This window comes from Rhinolophus ferrumequinum, chromosome 26 (genome assembly GCF_004115265.2).
Source record: "Rhinolophus ferrumequinum isolate MPI-CBG mRhiFer1 chromosome 26, mRhiFer1_v1.p, whole genome shotgun sequence".
Classification (NCBI taxonomy): Eukaryota; Metazoa; Chordata; class Mammalia; order Chiroptera; family Rhinolophidae; genus Rhinolophus; species Rhinolophus ferrumequinum.
The window spans coordinates 20,661,236-20,683,159 of NC_046309.1; the positions used below are offsets into that span (position 1 = coordinate 20,661,236).

Consider the following 21,924-nt stretch of genomic DNA (forward strand, 5'->3'; position numbering starts at 1 on the left):
AACATGGCTTCGACAGTAGAATCATAAAAGGAGTGGAGAATGAAGGGCAGAGCTAAGGAAACGGGCCACGAGGACTTGGATTATGAAAAGTGGTCATGACAACTCCCACACTTAAAATCCTTTACTGGTTGCCCCACTGGCTTTTATTTGTTCAAAAAATGTTTGCTGGGCACCTACCAAGACCACAGATGCTGTTCATCATACCGTGGATATAGCAGCAAGTAAAATAGACCAAATACCTTTCCTTATGATGCTTACCTTATAGGGAGGTAAAAATCATCTTGTGATGTGTGTGCAAGAAAAAACATAGGCCAGGTCAGGAGTTCTGAGAGTGTCTTTATTGTAAAGTCGTCATTTGGCCATCACTACTGTGTACCACTCTAAGCCATGGACACATTATCTCTTTGACGACACCCTGGAAGTTCTTCTCCAACACTTTCAAATTCTTGTTTGTGTGCCACAGCATTCATTTTCAAAAAAAATTAAAAATAATAAAAAGCAGAGCAGTAAACTTGTACTTGAATGGAATATTTCATTTTTTGAGTTTAGAATGGTCTCCACACAAACATCTTTAGTAGCGCATACATGAATAGCTTGAGTGTCTGTTAAAACAACTTTCTTCTCACAGCTGACATTGGGATAACAGCTGCAATTAAATTTTTCGGAAAATTGCTTCAGGTCTTCCACTGTGGGTTTCCCTTGTACTATGAATTTTCCATCATCTGTAATTTTAATAGCAAAATTCATTGGGTTCAGGTGAAGATAGTCAAATGAATCCCAGTTTTTCCTTACACAATGTCCTCGCTCCTGGCAAAACACTTGGCTACATATTTTGGCTGCTAGGGTGAGGTTTATTATGTAAGGATTCAATGTAGTCGTCATGTAATTCTGGAGATAAGTGCAGGAGTCCTGTGAAATAACAAGGTCAGCATATCAAGATCCGTCTCAATGGACTAGCACACCATTACATAGCATTTCCACTTTTACGGATACTATAGATATAAATAAATAACCTCAAGAAATTAAATAAATAACTGATACATTTTGAGTATTTATTGATTTGTTTTTGACACTACTTTATCCTAAATTTGTATAATTTAATTTTTAATAATGGCTGTGTTGAACAACCAGTTCACAAAGTTTCCAAATATTTAACAATCAGGTCTCATGAGCTGGGACCCATAGGAGCTGGCTCTGTCACACCATTGGATCTAATAAAATGGAATTAGAAAGAAATGGTTTGCTTACGTTTTATAACAATTGTTTTAAGTCAATTCCAATCATAGTAAGTAAGCCTGCAATTCCCAGTTTCTCAAGCTGTCAGTGAAACTCAGGAAACACAACAAATAATCCATGACTCTACTGATTACAAATGACATAGGAAAAAGGGGAAGTAACGATACAACTGGTATTCAGAATGCTCCTAAATTGGGAAAGGTAGCAGAAGTATACACAACACTCCACAAGGGACAATTCCAAGGCAGTGACATTAACTAGAAAATCGTTGTCTTAAAGTTGAAGAATGGTCCCTGTATGAATAATACTGAGGAAGATCTGAGATTCGTGATAGAAGAATGTGAATCTAAGATTAAAGTGCAAGTAAAAAAAAGTGTGACAATTAAATAGCATGTCACATCATCCTACTAATTGGGGAATGCCTAATTTATTTCTCATCAAAGTAAGAGTAGAGTTCTCAGTTCTTTAAAAAAAAAAAGGAAGTTAGACGGAGAACTTTTAAATGGTTCCATTATATCCCATCATAGGACCCTTGAGAAAGGAGTTTATAGATCTGGGAAAACAACTAATAAAGATTAGGATTGTACTTAGGTAAATTACAGCTTTTAAATAATTTTCTGACATATGAAAGATTTTGCAAAAGGGGCCTATGTATCTTTCTCTGAACTTATATTTTGTGTTATTTCTCTTTATTGGTGATCAAGCCAGAGACAATAGAATTCTACCAAACAGGTAGAAGGGCTCAGATTACTGGGAAAGAATTTCATTAAGGTGACTGCTATTAAGTACTTTTACAAAGGAAGTAAAAATATGGCTAATCTATCTGAAGGAGAAGCGATCCAAAGGTCTCTTCTAATCTTAGAGTACAGGGTCTTCCCTGTGGGTCCTAGGATAAGACTCCTGGGCCATGAACTTCAGTAGACATTCTCCATGGCACCTCCATCATTAGTATTTCCATAGCCATTAGAGAAGGCAAAGTTCAGCTCCAGTTCAGCAGTGTCCATGTGATAGCTTTACTCTTGCTTTGAGTCAAGAGAATTGAAGAGGTGGGAGATAAAGACCTGACATGGAGAATTAAACAAGGACGAAAATAAAGGAAGAGAGAAAAGGGTTAGGTTGTGATAGTGAAAGGCTTTTTGAACTAAAGAAAATTCATTAGGAGAGAATGAGTAGAATTCATACTATAGAGACCAAAATAAGATATTTTTTCTTCATAAAATAAGTTTTACTTAAAATTTTACTTAGACACTATTAAATATAACCTGTGGAAAATGAAGAAGGGTTCCTTTTCCTCTCCCTTAGGGAAGCTTTGAACAAGTTAGGAATGTTTTCAAAAAGTAACTCCCAATTGCCCAAACCCCCAAATCCTATTTCCTTCCCTGCTCAGCCCTCACCATACTCCTAAAATCTTTCCCATTTCAGAGGCAACTCCTTCAAGCCAAAAGCCGTGGAGGCATTTTCACCACTTCTCTTGTCCATCCTACTCACCCAATCCCTCAGCCAATCTTCTCACTACCTGACATATTATCGTATATCTACATACATTGTATTTCTACTTCTGAGAATGTAGGTCCATGGTGAAAGAACTTTGCTCTGTTTGCTGCTACGTTTCTAGCAAGCCCCATAGCCTACAGAATTTCAATTAATCTCACTGAATTTCTGGTCCTCACTGGAAAACAAGTACAAAATTTTCTACCTGGAGACAATCAAACAAATGAACGACAGCATGATTCAGCCAGTATTAACTGTGCACCTAGTACTGTGCCAAGCATAGTACTTATTTTTTCATTCAATACCACAACAATCCTTTAGAATATTAAAAGTAGAAATGTTTTCATCTACGTCCTATCAGTTCAACTTACCAAACTTTGACTTAAATTGAGGCTTCCCCACATTATAATTCCAGATGCACCTAGAGCAACAGTTTCACCAAGTGTATTCACAAGGTCTTCCTGGCAAATGTGACAGAAAGAGTTAACAGATAGGAATAAAATGAAAGTGTTATACATAGGACAGTAACCCAAAAGCTAAGAGTGCTGACCCAACAATAATAATTTAAATATTCCCTCACTATTTATTTCTATCTATCATGCCACCACTACTCTGCTACAACAAAAATACAGATATTTCTATTATTATTTTAATTACGTCTATTGACAAGGGAGCAGCCCCATGAAAGAAAAAAAAAGAGGAACCGAGTTACTACCTAATTTTCCATGGTTGCCTTAGCAATGTATGATATAATTACATTTAAATGAAATATATTCATATTTTACATTCATATAATAATGCGGAACCACCTTGTGCATATTCCTAAAGGATATTAAAAGCTAAATTTACTCCCTTTAAAAACGATGCTAAATTCCACCAAACACCATTTGTGGGCACTATTTCATAGCCCTCATCCCTTGATTTACTTACCTGAGTAAGGAATTTCGAAGATTCATCAGTAAAAACTGGACGAGTATATATAAAAATCGGAAGTGGATTGTTAGGATTGGGTGCTTTAGAAACCCGAATGGCTTCTTGAACACGATTCCGGACGAAGAGTGCAGCTCGTTCATTACACGATAGGTAGGTATTCAAATAAATGGATGGGAAAAGTGCAGTGCTTTCATTCCACAACCAGTTAAGCTCATCATTTCTTTTCTTTTCTACATCAAAGCAATGCCCATCGTAATTGTCTTTCTTATAATGGTGATTGTAACAATCAGGAAAAAGATAATAACCCCATAAGTGTTTTGGCCGAAGTTGTTTTCCCAATTTTAAAGTGTCTAGCATGAACTGTTTTCCTGCCGTTTCAAAGTTTTCTTTGGCTATATTGGTGGCCTCTGTGATAGAAAGTTGTGAATTTTGTTGCTGAACCAACTGAATAGACCGATTCCTATAAATATCTTTAGGTTTCCAGTTTCTTGCCCAGACAGGCCTCCATTCTTCCCAGTCGATGACAGCCAAGCCCTTGTTGTCTACCGGCATGTAAATGGCAATGTCATCCTTAGCTTTGTCCAAATGCCCTTGTAAGGAACCCAACTGGGGGAGTCCTCCATTCTCATCGTGGCCATATCTATTTATATGAGGATATAAGCCAAGTCTATCAACGTAAAATAAGGTAATGGGTTGTCCTGTAGCATCTTTTTGGGGATTTCCTATCAAAGAGAAGAGGCTCAGATCTAGAGTCATGTTAAACTTCTTAGAACAAGGTTCAGTTGGGGCATTCCAAGCCCAGAGAAAAGAAATATTTGGGAGATAAGGCGGGGCTCTGAAATCCAGAGTCAAGCAACATGGAAGCAGAAGGAAGGTGAACACAACCTGGGACGCTCCACTGGACCCAACAAAGCTCCTAAAGAAGACATGCTTGAACCTTAGCCCTTCCATTTCAAAGAGTAATGGCTATGAAAATCACTTATTTCTTCCTACACACTTCGATTTATCCAATATTTGATGCAAGAGTTAAGCACAGAAGAGGGAATAGTAGAATGAAGCCACTTGGATGAATAAAGAGGTATGATGATCATATTACTTTTACATATTATTCTTCCTGCTTCATGTTTCAGGAAGGTTTTGAAAGTTGCTTCATCTATAACTGAAAAAGAAGGACATATAGAATGTATTGTTATACTACATTTCTGTATCAGGAATTGTAAGCTTTACCACGTTATCAACTTGAAGGGCAGGGAGTTTCATTCAACTTTTAAAGATGAAGGACTCTTATATTTGAATTAATAAAATTATTTCCTGTTATATGTGATATAAGTCCTGTAATAGGTAATATTTATCTCATTTTCCTAAATTACACTGAACCTACAGAGAGGTGTATGCAGCTATTTTCTTTTTGCCTTCCCAGTTGTGCAGAATGCTGTACCAAGCAATGCCTTAGCAAAAGCCTGCTAAATAAAAATAACTTCCAAGTTGAACCTCTCATTTTTATTTGTTATTTCTTGAAAGATCACTTTATAGCAGTCTGCCAAAAATCGAAAACAACCTTTCATAGAATTGTGAGATTTCATCTTTTTTTAAAGGGGGACAGGTAGATGACAAGGCAAAATTCACTTCTGTCAGAGATAATAACTCAAAAGTTTGCTTGCAACTATTGAATCAACCAAAATCTCCTGCTGTGGGACAAGTTCAAGTGCTATTTGGAACAGTGCTTTGTCATATCTCAAAGTAATAATGTACTCTCATGTTTAAGTTAATAAAAATTTTTATGATTTTGTATCCTCCACTAAAAGGATTGGTTCTGGCTTAGCTTAATAAAAGCAATATATGGATTTTGGTCTTTTATAATCTCTAAGTGAGGTTGTGTTGTCATTCTGATTGTCACATGTGAAGAGTTATGGCACATTTTGTGGTACAATGAAATGGTATGAGCCGAGAATAAGAAATTAAGCTATGTATTATTTAATATTTGGTATTTGCAAAAATCACCTGCAAGAAGACATGTTTAAATGTTCTGTGATCCTAGGAGGAAACTAGATCCTTTTGTCATCATTAGATTAGTACTATACTGCTATGTGAAGTTACCATTTAAGAATTGTACCATTTTTCCCAGGAATGTGTGTCCTTACCATAGCGAATTATCCATTCATTCCCATTGCTGAAAAGGTAATTTTTCTAAAGAGAACACTATAGATAGAATAAAATAAAATCTTAAGAACTATTACAGTCTCATGCTTTGAAGATAATGGATTTTCTCCTGAATATTTAGAACATTGTAAAAGAGCTAACATTTGTCACAATTTAAGTCCTTATAAATTTCCTTATTCAAGACCTAGGAACTCTTCACCTAAGGTACTATGGGGGGAAAAAATTAATTCCTTTCAACTACCATCTACCAATACCAATGTCTGAATAACAGGGAGGAGGAGAAGTCAATGGAATAAAGGAAGGATTCGATGTCTCTCTATCTCAAGGAAGGAGTAGGCTAAGCTTATCGAAATAATTAACGTGCACATTTAATTTCCACATGATCATTTTATATACGAAACACATGGGGCAAAAAGAGCCTATTGGGAAGATCTCTATCCACAGACCTCTTCAAAAAAGAATGAACGCTTCTATTTTTGAAAATTGTGAATGTAAATTTCAAATTTTAAAAAGTAATAAGGCTGTTGACCTTGAAAGGAAGAATCGTTCTAATAGTTTGAACAGTGTCCTCCCCTAAATTTATTTCTACCCCAAACCTCAGAACGTGACTGTACTTGGAAATAGAGTCTTTGCAGATGTAAGTAGTCAAGGATATGGAGATGAAATCATCCTGAATTTAGGGTTGGCCCTAAGTCCAATGACCGGTATGCATATAAGAGGAGGAGAGGACACACGGACTCAGAGGTACAGGGAAGAAGGGCGCGTGGCTATAGAAGCAGGGATTGAAGGGAAGCACCTAAAGCCAAGAACACCAAGGATTGAGGAGCCAGCTGGGAATAGGCAAAGATTCTTTTCTGGAGTCTTGAGAGAGAACATGGCCTTGTTGACATCTTGATTCAGAACTCCTAGACTTCAGAACTGTGAGAAGATAAATTTCTGTCGTTTTAATTTGTGGCAGTTTGTTACAGCAGCCCTAGGAAACTTATGATTGCCACAGATAAAAGAAAGGAGTGTAGTTTCTATAAGTCTCTTTTCCTTTCTCAAACTTGTTTTAAGTTCAAGAGAAAGACTGGATTATTTATATGTATCATAAGGTAACTCTTTTACCCAAACTGACCTGAAAATATCAAACCAGTGTCAGAGTCAGAACCAGAACCCACATCCTCCAGGCTCATTATATGGAATAAAGCCTTCCTGAGAACTTCAAAGTTTAAGGAGAAAAGGCAAATTCCTCCACCCCGGCTCACCTGATGCTTGTCAACATAACCGCCTCAAATATCACCGTTTCACACAAAGTACGACAATTGGTATCTGTCTAAGCCAAGGCCATGAACCAAGTGAAAAGCACATGAGGCCAAGAAGACTCACTTGAACTTGAAACTGAATGCAGGTTTCAGTCCCAGAGGTAAGGGCCCTAGAGGAATTTAATTTCTCTAGGCAAACAGACAGACAGTTTAGAGATTCATGAATAAGTGTTAAGATATAACTGAGAGGAAAGAAAGGAAAAGAGAGGTGGAAGAGAAAAACATTCTCCGATCTAAAGTACAAAGGCAAGATTCAGAAATCACAGATCATAGGTTCGTGGCTAAAGTGAAAGCATTAAATGAATTCCATTTAAGCTGTTAGCAGAATCTTAGGGATTCTCACCATTCACTTCAGAGACCTATGTGGAGTAACTAACTAGCGTAAGCCCAGAGTTTCACAAATATAGCAAAGAGTATGTTTGCATTGGCTGTCACCTTAATAGCCCTAAGCTTCTCTCTATCCATTGGGGATCTTATTGCCTAAAAATAATTAAATCAGACACTCATTCATCCAACACTCCCTGAACCCCTATAGTATGTCAAATACTATGGCAAGCACTGACAATTTTTTAAAAAAGGAAAACTGCACGTACTTGCTAACAGATGTAAGAAATGCAGAAATTAATGGCCAGAGGTGAACAGCACAAGAGTAGTGTTTTAGGATATGCCTAAGGCACCATGAGAGCCAAAAATCAAAGACACCTGGGTAGATGAGACATGGCTCCAGACAGAGAATGATGCTAAAGTTGGACAAACCCAAGTAGGAGTGGGGTCTGGGAACAGAGGCAGGGATTCGACACAGAAGCATAGTATTTGCAGTGATGCAGTCAATAATTGAGCGTGGGAGAAGTGGGAGGGTCTGAAAAGGAAAGATACTGTTGACAGCGAGGAGGCTCAGAGGCCATAGTAAAGAATTCTGACTGCAGCCCGTGGGCAGGGAGCGAAATACGTGAGAGAGGCAAGGTGTGTGAACTATGGCCAAGGCCATACCTTGTCTCAAAGAAGACCGGTTTTTTGGCACGAGTTATTTGGAATGATGCCAAATCTTCTCATTTTTAATGTCAGTTTTCTAAATGTGGAAATACACATTTTAAATATGGACAAAAATCTCTGCACATTTAAATGTTGGCAGTGTTTAAACATTGGGGGGTGGAGGGTGTCAGCCAACAGAGGTGGGGACTGTCAATCAGGGGACCCTGGCCCCAAAGAGCATTTTGTTAGGGTAGTGACATGATCAGATGTGTTTCAGAATGATCATCACAACTACTCTATACAAGATACAATTAGAGGCAAGATAGAAGTAATGTAAGTAAGTCGGAGAGTAAAATGGTGACAAGGATGGGAAGAGGGCAAGACTTGACAGCCATCGGTCATAAAATGCTCTTTGCAATGCCACTGGTTAAACCCCAGACTGCGCTCAATGATGCCAGCACCCATCCACCATCAACCTGGGACCAGTCCTTGTACAGTAACTCAGCACGAAGAGGCAAAAGGGCTCCGTCAGTACCAAACAAGTCAAAGTTTAAAAAGAACAATGAACCCCTCCATTGTCACCAATGCCTTGCACAAGTTCACAAAAGTGTAATAGGCCAGAACTTGGCCTATGGGTTGGCAATTGTTCTTCTAGTAGAAATAAACGATGTTTCTCTTCCTTTGACCAGTCAGATAACTTTTGGTTTTTATTTCTCTGAATTGTCAAAGTCATAGCTACTTTTTCTACACATGGGATTATACCAAGGATACAAATGGCCACTGTAGTCTAACACAAACAGAAAAAAACCTATCTGTTCATAAATTGCTTTAGTCCAAAGATGGTAGGGACACACTGCATCAACTATAACTAATCACATTAAATCATGCTGAAGATAAATGCCATTAAAGAAAAAGATAGGAGTTCGGCTTCAAAAGATAATGCAACAAGTATTTTCTCTTATCTATTTAAGGTATCTGGATCCGGTAGAGATAATAGGACCTCAAAATGAGCAGGTAGGATGCAGACTGATTTTTTTCCCCTTAGAATAGAAAACTGGTTCAAAAATCTTGTCAGAGTTTTAAGTGATTTAATATATATCTTCCTAAAAGGCCCTGTCCTGCAGTCAACTTGGAGAATGCACATTTTGTGAAAGCAAAACTATGGCTGAAATCTCAAGCAACCAAATGTTTTCCCAGCATATTCATCTTTCTCTAACTTCCGAGGAATGTGTGGCGACTCAGTCGAGGTCAGCTTTTTAGCCAGGATGTAAAGAAAAATAAAGCCCCAGTCTTTTATTATCCATGTGAAAGTTCCTATTTCTTTGAAGAAGAAGGGTTTTGTGGCTACACGTTGTTATGGACATAATAAATATCCCATTCCACCGATCCTGCCTTGCTCCTCTGGTGTGAATCTCTTTGTTCTAGATTTTTTTTTAGTTTCTATTCTGAGCCCAGAGATATATCCCTGAATGACTGCTCCCACTGGGCAGCCTTAACAAAAAGCTCTGACTATTGAAGTGTTAATCTCTGATTGCCACCAAGGCTACTTTAAGGCTCTCATGAAAACTGTACTTATGTCTTAGCACCACTCACAGTGTGTGTTCAAATTTGAAATACGATTGTCTCCTTCATTAGACTGCTAGCTTACTATTTTGACCCAAACTCCAAGTTCTGTACCTGGTACATAGTAGGTGGTCCATAAGAACTTAATTGAATGGGCGAATAAGTCAATCTATCTATCCATCAATTAATCTTTTCATCAATTGTTTTTCCTTCACCCAGTTTCAATAAGTTACTTTAAATCTCCTACCATTCTCCCAGTTTATCTATTGTATAAAACCCAATTCATTGTATCTTAAACAGAAGGTAAAGAGTTGAAGAGGTGACAATTATCAACCTTAAGTAACAATAGCTACTTTTGACTTTACATTGTTCTATAGAAAGTAAGATATATTTTAGGTTATAATTAGCAGAGACTTTAAAGATCACTAATTCTAACCTAATCTGATGTTCTCAGAACTGCCCCCCAATTGCCACCATTTCTTAAGCTAATAATGTAATACAGTCCAAGATTAGAACACTTGGGCCACCTAGCAGAAGTGTCTCCCTTTACAGTGTCTTTTTTCTCTCTTGTTCTTACATTCACTTTTAACCTTTTTCTTTCTACCTTAATCTTCCGTTTCATGGCTCTGTCTCATGGCTAAAGGGATTTGGAGACCAGATCCAGAAAAGGATTGAGGCTTTATTTCTGATTTTAGCTCTATGATGCAACAGGTAAGGATTAAAATTATTTAATCTTCAGGTGTCACTTAACTCTTTAAAAATATACGGGTAATGCCTGGATCACTCTAACACCCAGGAATGCTGGGATGATGTGTGATATGCAATCTATGAACCTCTGTAAATCTGAAGTGCCGTGGTATGTCTCCTGGACTACCTATATTATTAAATCTTGCTTATTATGCTTCATTTGCATTTACCCCACATTATAAGAAAGATAGCTGTAATAAGGTGTGGAGAGTATTGTTTCTGACCTATACAAGCCATAAAAGCCAACATATGTAATTAGATTTGGGGTATCACTAGAAAAATTCCCAGTCCAAGAACACCAAATAAATACTTATCATGGATATTGTTATTCTTCTTATACAATACAGAGAAGTTTCGGTGTAATAGCAGTAATCCAAGTCTCCTTGCAAGAATGTGGTCAATGAAAAAGGAGAGAGAGGAAGAGGAACAGTCAGACCTAGAAAGATTCACTTCAAATGGTAGGAATGCCGAAAAAGTTGTATTTACAATTAAGTTACCTTTGACTATAAATCAGCAGGTGCTGGAGTTTTGCTTCAAGGAAGATCAGATGCTTCTAGTTAAAGAAAATAGGACCCCTCACCCCTTCCACAGGAGAATTCAGCCAGCCCCTCCACACTGACATAATCTCTAGCCAAAATCTGATTACAAAGAGCATTTCAGGGCAAAAACTAAATACCACCTAGGTAGTCCTATGCATTTCAGGCACAAATGGAGGGTAATTGTAAACACAATTATCCAAGAAAGTCATGTGGACCATCAAATTGATTTCATTGGTTGTAATGAACATTTTAAAATTAATAAGTAAAATAGACTGTAATAGAGTGGAATAGGAGATGGATAGGATAGGATAGGATAGCATAGCATAATACGATAGGATAGGAAACAGCAACATGACATCACATGTAGTAAGTGATAGTATCATTATGTGAAACTTTCCTATCAGTTGTGTATTTATATCTACATGCACTGGGTCACAATGGAACATGCGTTTTTATTTTTTCACTGTGGAATGGATCAAACCACTTCAATACACAAAAGATTTGGAGTCTGACACACCTGGATTTGAATCCTAAACACAGCCACTTTCTAATTCGATGGCCTTGGGCAAATTGTTAAACCTCTTTAATCCCTTCAGCAATCAGAATAGAATTCTCAGCTGTCTGAGGACTCCTTAAAGTAATGTCTGTCAATGACCAACTACTAGATTAACCGATTTAGTTAGTTCCGGAAACCCAACAGGCCTGGGATCTAGCCTAGCTGAGTAGCAAAGTGACCTTGCCTGAACTATTTAACTGTACTGCATTTTATTCTGGGGGTTTTTGTTTGTTTGTTTGTTTGTTAAAAGAACGTGGATAATAATAGCAACTATCTCATGGGTCTGTTGTGAAATTTTAATGAAATGTACACAAATCACTTAGCACAATGCCTGTGCAGGGGTGCAGAACATCACCCCAAAATATGCCATTTCGGCATGTTGATTATTTTGAGCTGAAGGGGATTAAGCAAATGACAGTAAATGCAGGAAGGGGTCTCTGACCTCCTCCTTTCTGCCCAAAGCAGGACATCAGATTTCTATGGGAAAGGTATACTCCCTGCACCAGGAAACGAAGAACATCTTATCACTGGAGACTGAGAGTTGACTCTGAGATGGATCTGTACCAACAAAGCTACTAAAATAACACTTTTGTTTTCCATTAGTTTCCCTCATATAATTATTAGTCACTTTTCCACAATTTATTGCCCCTAGAAACTTCAACCCCTTTTCTTTTGTATTGTCACTTCTTTACAATTTATCGTTCTTGGTTAAAAAGATTTATAAGCTCTTGGACTCTCCTAACTGCCTCTTTTTGTCTTCATTTTTCCTATGAAGGCCCTAGTGTTCATGTAAAAACATTGAAGTTTTTCTCCTGTTCATCTGTCTTGTGTCAATTCAATTCATAGGCTCCGGCCGCAGAACCTAAGGAAGTGAAGGAAAGTTCTTTTTCCTTCCTTACACTTGGCACATAATGAATACCAAATAAATGCAAGTTATGCCTGTTGTAATTATTATTAATTATTATTATTATTCCTTGAGGGTAATATTTACCCTCTTCTGTAAAAAGCATGAAAAATAAAGAGGCAAAGCCCAAGACCATTTAATGATTCACAGACCTGCTAGCATTAAAGCTTCTCTAGGAAATTGTTTTTATTATTATTTTTAAATGTAAATATGAGAGTCATTAGCAATTGTTCTGGTGGAAATGAAATAAATACTCAGCAAATTCCCACCGCAGTGGAGCCAGATGCGAGGATGGTACCGGGCGTTAGCAATGGAGTTATCAGCACACAGGGTGCTGAGAGAGGAACTCACACCACAAGGTTTCACGGATCATGACTCTATCAGCAGATCAGACTGACTCCAGCCTTCGCATGCATTGCTTTATGCGGCTGCGTCTTTGCATCTTTGAGGAAGAGGCCACTAAGAAAACAACTCATTCAAGCTCACACTTCGAACTGTCTTGCCTCAGCCCTGCTGAAATTTTTTTCTGACTTGCAAATATGCCTTTTCTGGACAATTTTCAGTCTTTTAAACTGGATTAGCAGAATAGGTAAGTGGCATGTTAAGTAAGGGACTAACAAAACAATTTATTAATATGGAGTCCAGATGTTTTTACAGTGTTTGCGGGTTATATTCTAGTTTAGCAAAGTAGGCTGGTTCTGCTTCTAATTCACAAAAGAGGAGAAAGAGCAGTTACCAGAAATCAAAGAAACCATAGTTAACAAGATTATTTCTCAGTACCAAACTTACTTTGGCCATTAGCATGTTTATTACATCTCTAAGACATAAGTAATCGTTAATAACCATTATTATTGTTATTGTTAAAATAATACGTGTAGCACATCACATATATTTTGGATAAAGAACGATTAACTGCATCGACCTTCTAGTGGCATTCTGAAGATGCACTATTATTCACAGTTATCTCTGCCCATCTACACTACTCCACGAAAACCTGAGCACATTTACCCCTGTGGATAAGAAGGGCAGGCAGCTGTGTTTGTCTTCCCACTAAGAATAGAGGAAAATAAGAGTTTCCCTACAACCCTCACCTGAGACAAGAGATGTAGGAACTCAGTGTTAGGGTGATGGGCAACAAAGAACCTGGCTAATTTATGACAGGACAGAAGTGTCCCTGAAGCTCACCAACTCAACCAAAGTTACGGGAAAGGAAGGAACTCTGCATGGTTGGGTAAGTCAGCTGTGAAAATATTCAGGAATATTAGTTAAGATTGGGGAGCGTTCTGCTTCTGAATTTTTAAAGAGATTGGACTTACTATGAGGTTGGGGGTTGGAGACAAGATTTATAAAACCTATTCTTTTTCAAAAAAAAAGAAAAAGGAGGAGGAAGAAGAGAAAGGAATAGAAGGTAGGAAGGAAGGGAGGGAGGGACGGAGAGAGGGAGGGAGGGAGAGAGAGGGAGGAAGGAAGGAAGGAAGGAAGGAAGGAAGGAAGGAAGGAAGGAAGGAAGGAAGGGAAAGAATCTTCAAAGGTACATGCACACTTGTCAATGTAATTACAGGGTAGTGAGACTCCTAAAGTTGCGTCTAATGTACTGTAGCTACTTAATAAATGTATATGGTTTTGACAAAAAAATATTCATTTATTCAATGGTGTATGGCTTATTTGCTTTTAATTCTTAACATGCAATAGCAACAGTTTTAAAAATCCAAGTTAAGGTAATATTTATTGATGGCTTAAATTGTTTTAACCAAATGTGCAGAATTTGTTATATTTTAAGTGTTACAAGAGCACAGCAAGGCTTTCATGAAAATGTCCTTAAGAGACATTGTTTACAGGAAAGCAATTTTAAACAAATCTCTAAAATCAGACAATCAACAACTGATTATGAAGTCATCCAAGGACTTTCAGTAAACAATTAATTATGACATTGAAAAGGTCTCAGTAACACGCTGGGGTAAGAATTATCATCCTTATTTTTCAAATGAAGAAATAAGCTTTCAAAATAATTAAATCACCTGCTCACCATCCCAAGGCTAGAAAACCCATTCTAGGTAATTCTGAAGTTCAAGGCCTCTAGTGGACAAATCACTATCATTATGGAGATGAAAATATGAAACAAACACAGGACATTTTCTGAAAAAGGAGATTGGATGCTTTAATTGTCTACGACAGTATGTAGATGATGGATACCTTTTTGCTTGTATAATTAACTGTCATACTTTGCTATGAGAATTAAATTCATTTGAAAAAAATGAATTAAAGCTTACGCTAAGTATCTTCAAAGGTATGCATTTAATGAGACCCCATTGCAGTACTCTTACCCCTAAACCATCTGCTGTTTTTCGTTTAGATAACTTGAGCAGAATGCTGACCTCTTTTATTAATTTTTTTCACAGAATTTTAGTTTTTTGTGCATTTACTCCAAATGATTAAATGTGTTAGCGTGGTGATTACCTTTTAAGTTTTGACTTCGCTTACTCAGTTTTGACCCTGACAATGGAAAGGCTGTATTCACATTTACTAACTTTCTATATCACAGATCCTAAGTAGTTAGAAACATAGGTTACATTACCAACACCTCAAGTGGAATGTCATGTTTGAGAGAGACATGCATAGACTCAACATACTAACAGCTTTAAGGAAGTAAGTTTGACTTTACAGAAGCCAACCAAACCGTCCTGGAAAAACAGGCCTGATACGTAGCTTGCAGGGATCCCAGCAATATTACCAGGCCAGTAATGAGGTCTCTCCTGGCAGGCACGAGAAACTCAGTGTATTTTGGGGACCTGAAAAAGAGAGGAATGAACCCAAATCTAAACATATTATAAGCGAAGTCTGATGGCAAAAATTTGGCTTGGCTTCTTAGCTTCAAGATACTGTTAAAAGTTCAGCCGGGAGATTCTATATGAAAAGTTTCAGCAAAGCAGATTTAAAAGAGCCTATGTGATCAAATGCTATTCTCGCTGCACTGATGTAATCAGGTCAATTTAAAAAAAAAAAAAAACAAAAAACAGATTTGTTGTGCAAATAAATTAGTCTTAATTTGTCTATCCTTGATAAAAAAATTTAGAGTGGTTTTTGAAAGAAAGAAAATTGTGTTTCATAGAAAGTATAATACATACTTGTGGACATTAGGTTATAATTCTGTAATAGCCTTTGAGGTCTTGTTTTCCACCTGTAAACTGGACTGGATCCTGAATTCTTTCAGTGTCCTCAAATATTTGACTACAACTATCCAACTAACACATCTAATTTTTCTCCTACTTTTGACTTGGAATCTTGGAGAACTAAAGCTGCCCTTTTCCTGTAGCCTTACAGACTGAAGCTGAACTGCCTGTTATAAACTTGAGAGATCGCCACAAAAGCCTGCCTTTAGACAATCTTCATGCCTGCTGTGTAAGCCACTCAGAGTTTACCTGAACACTCAGTGACATCAGAGACGTTCCAAACTGCAAAAAGTGCTTCCACTCTGACATCTAGAACACTTCTTGACTGTCTACTGCCAAGGCCCAACTGGTGTATACTTTGCTCCAACCATTGACCTTTATTTTTCTTTTGTTTCCAAAGAAATGCCTCCTATTAAATACCTGGTTGCTTGCTTACATAATAAAGGCCTAACTCTAGAACCCTACCTGCATCACCACCTCCTGAAATGAATTGAACTAAACTGACTTATTTTCAGCACTAACTGGTTCAATGAGATGGAAAAACCTACAAACTCAGCTTCTGGACTGTAAAACTTTGAGGAGAAGTTTCAAAGGTGGAACTGTGGGGGAGCAAAATGTGCTACCCCAAATTATGTCTCTGGCGTGAGGATTAATTTAGACTGATTATTTTTAAGAAACATAAATTGGGAAATTTTTCTTGTTACCTTCCCCTTAACTGAATATAAGAATTTAAATAAAGGGCCTATTGTCGGAATAGAGTTATCACCAGATATATCTACAAAGAATTTGGGCCCAGTGTGGTGGGAAATTCGGCAGTGTCTAGAGATCAGTGTTTACATCACCCAGTAAACACTTAGTTACCAAACATTTGCTTTTCCATCTCCGTGTGAATTGCTCTTCTCCACTTTGAAGTCCCAAACCCTACCTGCTTCTGTTTAGCTCAAGATGGCATATGCGTCAACTGCATAATTTGTCCTTATTCTTCTGGAACCCCTCTACAGACATATGTAATTAAATTTGACTTCTATTAATCTGTCTCACGTCAATTTAATTCTTAGATCAGCCAGAAGAACCTGGAAGGGTAAAGGAATATTTCTCCCTCCCTGTCAGTTGGCGCCTACCATGGTGGCTGCTGCAACAGAGAGATCCTGGGACATTTGATCCATAATGCTGATAGAAAGTAAGCGTTCTTACCGTGTCAGCCTCTTGGATCTCTGCCTGCAGGGTCTGTTGGATACTAATAGAGTGAAAATCCTTTTTTTTTTCTTCTTTTTCTAAATTTAAATTAGCATAAGAAAATATCTGTGGAACTAATTTTTGGGGCTTTAGTGACTCTGGTAAATTTGATAGAGTACTCTTAATTTTGTAGATACATTTTCTCCTACCGATGGTCACTGTTCTTCTTTGTCCCTGTATGTTATGTCATATGCATTGTTCTATGTCTTGAGAGCATGGCTTTTGGACCAGTGAGAATATTCTCTGTGGTTTCTGCCATCCAAGAGGTGCACATACCAGCGTGTGTTGGGCAGCCAATCAAATGACTGAAATTCCACGCTACTGTTGATAATTGGTCAGAAGAACAGGTAACAACCTGGGCTTGTAATTGGCGTCTCTTTGTCTGGTCATGCCAGCTATCAGGGGAATTTGTCATAAAAAGTCCCAGTCTATAGGGACTTTTGTTGTCTCCATCTATGATAACAAAGGTCTATGCTTTCTAGGCTAACTCTGGGAGTAAAGTTTCTGGATCTTGTGAAAACTGAACTCTTTTGCCCTCTTTTATGTGGAATACTTCTTGTGTCCTTGGTAAAGCCATAAAAAGGTTCTTGGTTAGAATTGCTATTAAATAGATTCCACTCATCAATGGTCAGCTAGTGGATCCTTTTTGAATTGACTATGTTTGAAAGGAAAAAAAAAAAAAGGAAGAGGAGGGCTTTCATACAATGAAGTACAACAGCTAGCCTAAGATGCAAAAAAAGGAATTAAACTTAAAGCAAAACTCGAACATAAATTCCCCTTTTTCAAAACTGTCCTATCTCCTCAGCAGTCCCCCAGGCCCTCCTGCAATCATGTTTCCCCAAAAATCAGACCTAGCCGGACAATCAGCTCTAATGCGTCTTTTGGAGCAAAAATTAATATAAGATCTGGTCTTATTTTACTATAATATAAGACCCAGTTTTTAATATAATATAATATAATACAATATAATATAATATAATATAATATAATATAATATAATATAATATAATATAATATAATATAATATAATATAATATAATACAATATAATGCAATACCGGAACTTATATCAATTTTTGCTCCAAAACACATTAGAGCTGATTGGCCGGGTAGGTCTTATTTTCAAGGAAACAGGGAATTAATCAGAAATAGATCAGCTGGAAGCCAAAGTTCAAGTAACAGAGATAAGTGTCTTTGTCTTGTAAATCTGTACAAAATCAGGTATGTAAACATAGCCCACCTATGTTTACATGTAAACATAGTAGCCTGAGACTGAGCCTGGTTAATTCAATCAGTAGAACCTGAAATAAGGGGTGAAGAAAAGAAGAAAAGAGGCCTTTTTATAATTACAAACTGCTGGAAGTCTCCCTTGCCTAAATCTATCCCGTAGCTTCCTTAAAATTGTTTATTAAGGATAAATACAAATACAAGTCTTCTCCACAAATATTTTTAGCCTTAGCTATCTAAGCTGAGAAACTTAATCTATCCCAACTATTATTTATAAACTAGTGAATTTTGTACTATTGTCCCCATCTCATGACTAAAAATTTTAAACCAAAGCTAACAAGTCTTTGTTTACATTTGTATGTATGTGTGTCTGTATATATGTGTATGGTATTTTCTACCTCTGAATGGCATTGGCAAAATTAATTTATAAAAAGCTCTATTTAATTGGCTTACATTAAGCACTTATAAAATTAAGAAATATAATAAAAACTAATCCAGATGAAGTTTAGGTTCACGAGATCTTGCAAAATATTTGGTACTGAAGTTGGTTTGGGTTTATTCGTTTAATTAAAACAGCCCTATCTTTAGAGTTATCCAAATTTAATATAATACTTTCATACTACCTAGGTTTACTACAAGTCAAATAAATTCATGTTATCTCTGTTATAAAATTTGTCAGCAAGAAAAATGACTTGGTATGATGAAATTATCATTAGTAACATATACATAATTGTTTATAAAAACCCAAGTAAATTAAATAAGCGTAAATAGGACAATAGTGTTTAGGTACACTAATTATAATTTAAGATATATGTACTTAAAAGTAGCTCTCAAAATCTTTTGATAACTTGAGACTTTAGAGTTTTGCTAAGTTAAATGATGGAAATTTATTGAACACCTAGCTAATTTCCGAATAAGATAAAAAAATAAAAACTTAATCATTGAACATAGATTCATCTACTTTTGGCTTCCTATCACAGAGGAAGTAAAGATAATTTTAGTCTGTTAATGAACATCTGTGTTACATTAAAAGATTGTATTATTAAAAAGGACACATATTTCTAAAAATTATAAAATGTATATGAAAATTTGCCAAGCCACAAAATGTAATGTAAAAGACAGTTCATAATTGTTTACTGCTTATTTAAGTTTTCTATCAGTTAAAAATTATAATTAATATATGTGATTAAAGCTACTAAAAAGGAATAAGGTAAAGAATTCTGTATACAAGGAAAGTAGGATATGTTTCGGCCAAAACGAAAAAAATGATATGAGGAATGGAGATGCATTTCGTTTAAAGCAAATTAAAGTAATTTTGTCTTGGTTTTCTCAGAATAGGAAGAAAGACAAAAAAGAGAGAAAGAACTTTACCTTGTGTAATCAAGCTGGCTAAAGTTGAATTGTTATTACCAGTGTTTTTAAAGATAACTTTTAATATCAATGGTGTACTTATGTAAAACTGAAACTTAATTTTCTTTTATCTGCTAAAAGGACAAAGTTTTCTTGGGCTTTCATCCGCCTTTGATAATAGATTGTAAAAGGTTTTCTTTACGTTTTAAAGTTATTTTCCTGAAAGGGAAAATTTTGTGTCTTACCAACTGTGATGCAAAATCAGGTCTTAATATTGAGAGCTAACTTTCACTTACAACTGTTTAACTTTCTGTGTTTACCTGAGAAGTCTCTAATTGCCCCATGGTGAAATGTATAACTAAGTATTGTTTCAGTGACCTATGATCCTAAAAGTGTATTACAAACTCACTTTTTGACAAACTTTTTGACAAACTTTCCAAAAGTCAAATTCTAAATGAAATAATTACATAGGATTAAGTGAACTGATGAAGGTGATTCAATTTTTATGGCTTTTTATTTGTAACATTACTGCTTTTTTAATCTTTGTTTTCCAGATGTAAGGAAATTTTCTTCTTCCTAAACAACATATGAACTACTTTAATTTGGTAAATTGTATTTTTTTAAGCAGACTTGAAACATTTATCTTTATTCCCTTACCTGATCCATGCAGAATTTGGAAACTGTTAGTGAGTATTCTTATTTTCATGGCAATATAGATATTCACATCCTTAGAATCTATTCTCCTTGTAACAGCAGAAATTAGAAACATTGGTTACATTACCAAGACTTAGAGCGGAAAGTCATGTTTGAGAGAGACATGCATAGACTCAAGATACCAAGTTTTAAGGAAGTAAGTTTGACTTTATAGAAGCCCGTAAAGCCCCCTTGGAAAAATGGGCCTAGTACGTAGCTTACAGGAATCCCAGCAGTATTACCAGGCCAGTAATGAGGGTCTCTCGTGGCAGGCACAAGAACCTCAGCATATTTTGGAGACCTGGAGGAGAGAGTAATGAACCCAAATCTAAACGTATTATAAGTGAAGTCTGATGGCAAAAATTTGGCTTGGCTTCTTAGCTTCGAGACACTGTTAAAGTTCAGCCTGGAGATTCTGTACGGAATGTTTCAGCAAAGCAAATTTAAAAGAGCCTATGTGATCAAATGCTATTCTGGCTGCATTGATGTAATCAGGTCAATTTGTTTTTTGGAAAATAGACTTGTTGTGCAAATAAATTAGTCTTAATTTGTCTATCCATGATAAAAAAATTTAGAGTGATTTTTGAGAGAAAGGAAAGAGTATTTCATAGAAAGTATAATACACACTTGTGGACATTAGGTTATAATTCTGTAATAGCCTTTGAGGTCTTGTTTTCCACCTGTAAACTGGACTGGATCCTGAATTCTTCCAGTGTCCTCAAATATTTGACTACAACTATCCAACTAACATATCCAATTTTTCTCCTACTTTTGACTTGGAATCTTGGAGAACTAAAGCTGCCCTTTTCCTAAAGCCTTACAGACTGAAGCTGAACTGCCTGTTATAAACTTGAGAGATCACCACAAAAGCCTGCCTTTAGACAATCTTCATGCCTGCTGTGTAAGCCACTCAGAGTTTACCTGAACACTCAGTGACATCAGAGACGTTCCAAACTGCAAAAGGTGCTTCCACTCTGACATTTAGAACACTTCTTGACTGTCTACTGCCAAGGCCCAACTGGTGTATACTTTGCTCCAACCATTGACCTTTATTTTTCTTTTGTTTCCATAGAAATGCCTCCTATTAAATACCTGGTTGCTTGCTTACATAATAAAGGCCTAACTCTAGAACCCCACCTGCATCACCACCTCCTGAAATGAATTGAACTAAACTGACTTATTTTCAGCACTAACTGGTTCAATGAGATGGAAAAACCTACAAACTCAGCTTCTGGACTGTAAAACTTCTAGGAGAAGTTTCAAAGGTGGAACTGTAGGGGAGCAAAATGTGCCACCCCAAATTACGTCTCTTTGGCGTGAGGATTAATTTAGACTGATTATTTTTAAGAAACGGAAGACTTAGGAAATATTTATTGTTACCTTCCTCTTCACTGAATATAAGAATTTAAATAAAGGGCTTATTGTTAGAATAGAGCTATCACCAGAGATATCTACAAAGAATATGGACCAGGTGTGGTGGGTTACTCTGAAGGGTCTAGAAACCCATGTCTACTCTGTGTCCCATTGTCTCTGCATCACCCAGCAAACACTTCCTTACCAAACATTTGCTTTTCCATCTCCATGTGAATTGCTCTTCTCTACTTTGAAGTCCCAAACCCTACCTCCTTCTTCTTAGCTCAAGATGGCATATAAGCGTCAACTGCATAATTTATCCTTGACCCCATATTCCTATGAAACATGTATATTCCTATGTACAGATGTAATTAAATTTGACTTTCTCCTATTAATCTGTCTCATGTAAATTTAGTTCTTAGACCAACCAGAAGAACCTAAAAAGGTAGTGGAAAATTTATTCTTCCCTGGCACTTTCTATGTTTACCAAT

General features: G+C 36.7%; 1 protein-coding gene across 1 annotated transcript; it reads right to left on the bottom strand.

Annotated features, from left to right (window-relative positions):
* Positions 1 to 438: 438 nt before the first annotated feature.
* Positions 439 to 19,423, bottom strand: SPAM1 (sperm adhesion molecule 1). Its single transcript, XM_033098820.1, has 5 exons — positions 19,409 to 19,423; positions 15,137 to 15,194; positions 3,658 to 4,819; positions 3,099 to 3,188; positions 439 to 909 (listed from the first exon to the last, which is right to left on the bottom strand). The coding sequence occupies exons 3-5, from the start codon at positions 4,609 to 4,611 to the stop codon at positions 439 to 441; spliced, it is 1,515 nt and encodes a 504-aa protein (XP_032954711.1). The 5' UTR covers positions 4,612 to 4,819; positions 15,137 to 15,194; positions 19,409 to 19,423.
* Between the last annotated feature and the right edge of the window lie 2,501 nt (positions 19,424 to 21,924).

What these genes read in the sequence shown, in the direction of transcription:
- SPAM1 (XM_033098820.1), bottom strand. Translation starts at nt 4,611, where the DNA reads ATGGAAGGGCTAAGGTTCAAGCATGTCTTCTTTAGGAGCTTTGTTGGG. An exon ending in CTTCGAAATTCCTTACTCAG is followed by an intron (nt 3,189 to 3,657) that starts GTAAGTAAATCA and finishes CACATTTGCCAG; the next exon opens with GAAGACCTTGTGAATACACT. An exon ending in TCAATTTAAGTCAAAGTTTG is followed by an intron (nt 910 to 3,098) that starts GTAAGTTGAACT and finishes GTTATTTCACAG; the next exon opens with GACTCCTGCACTTATCTCCA.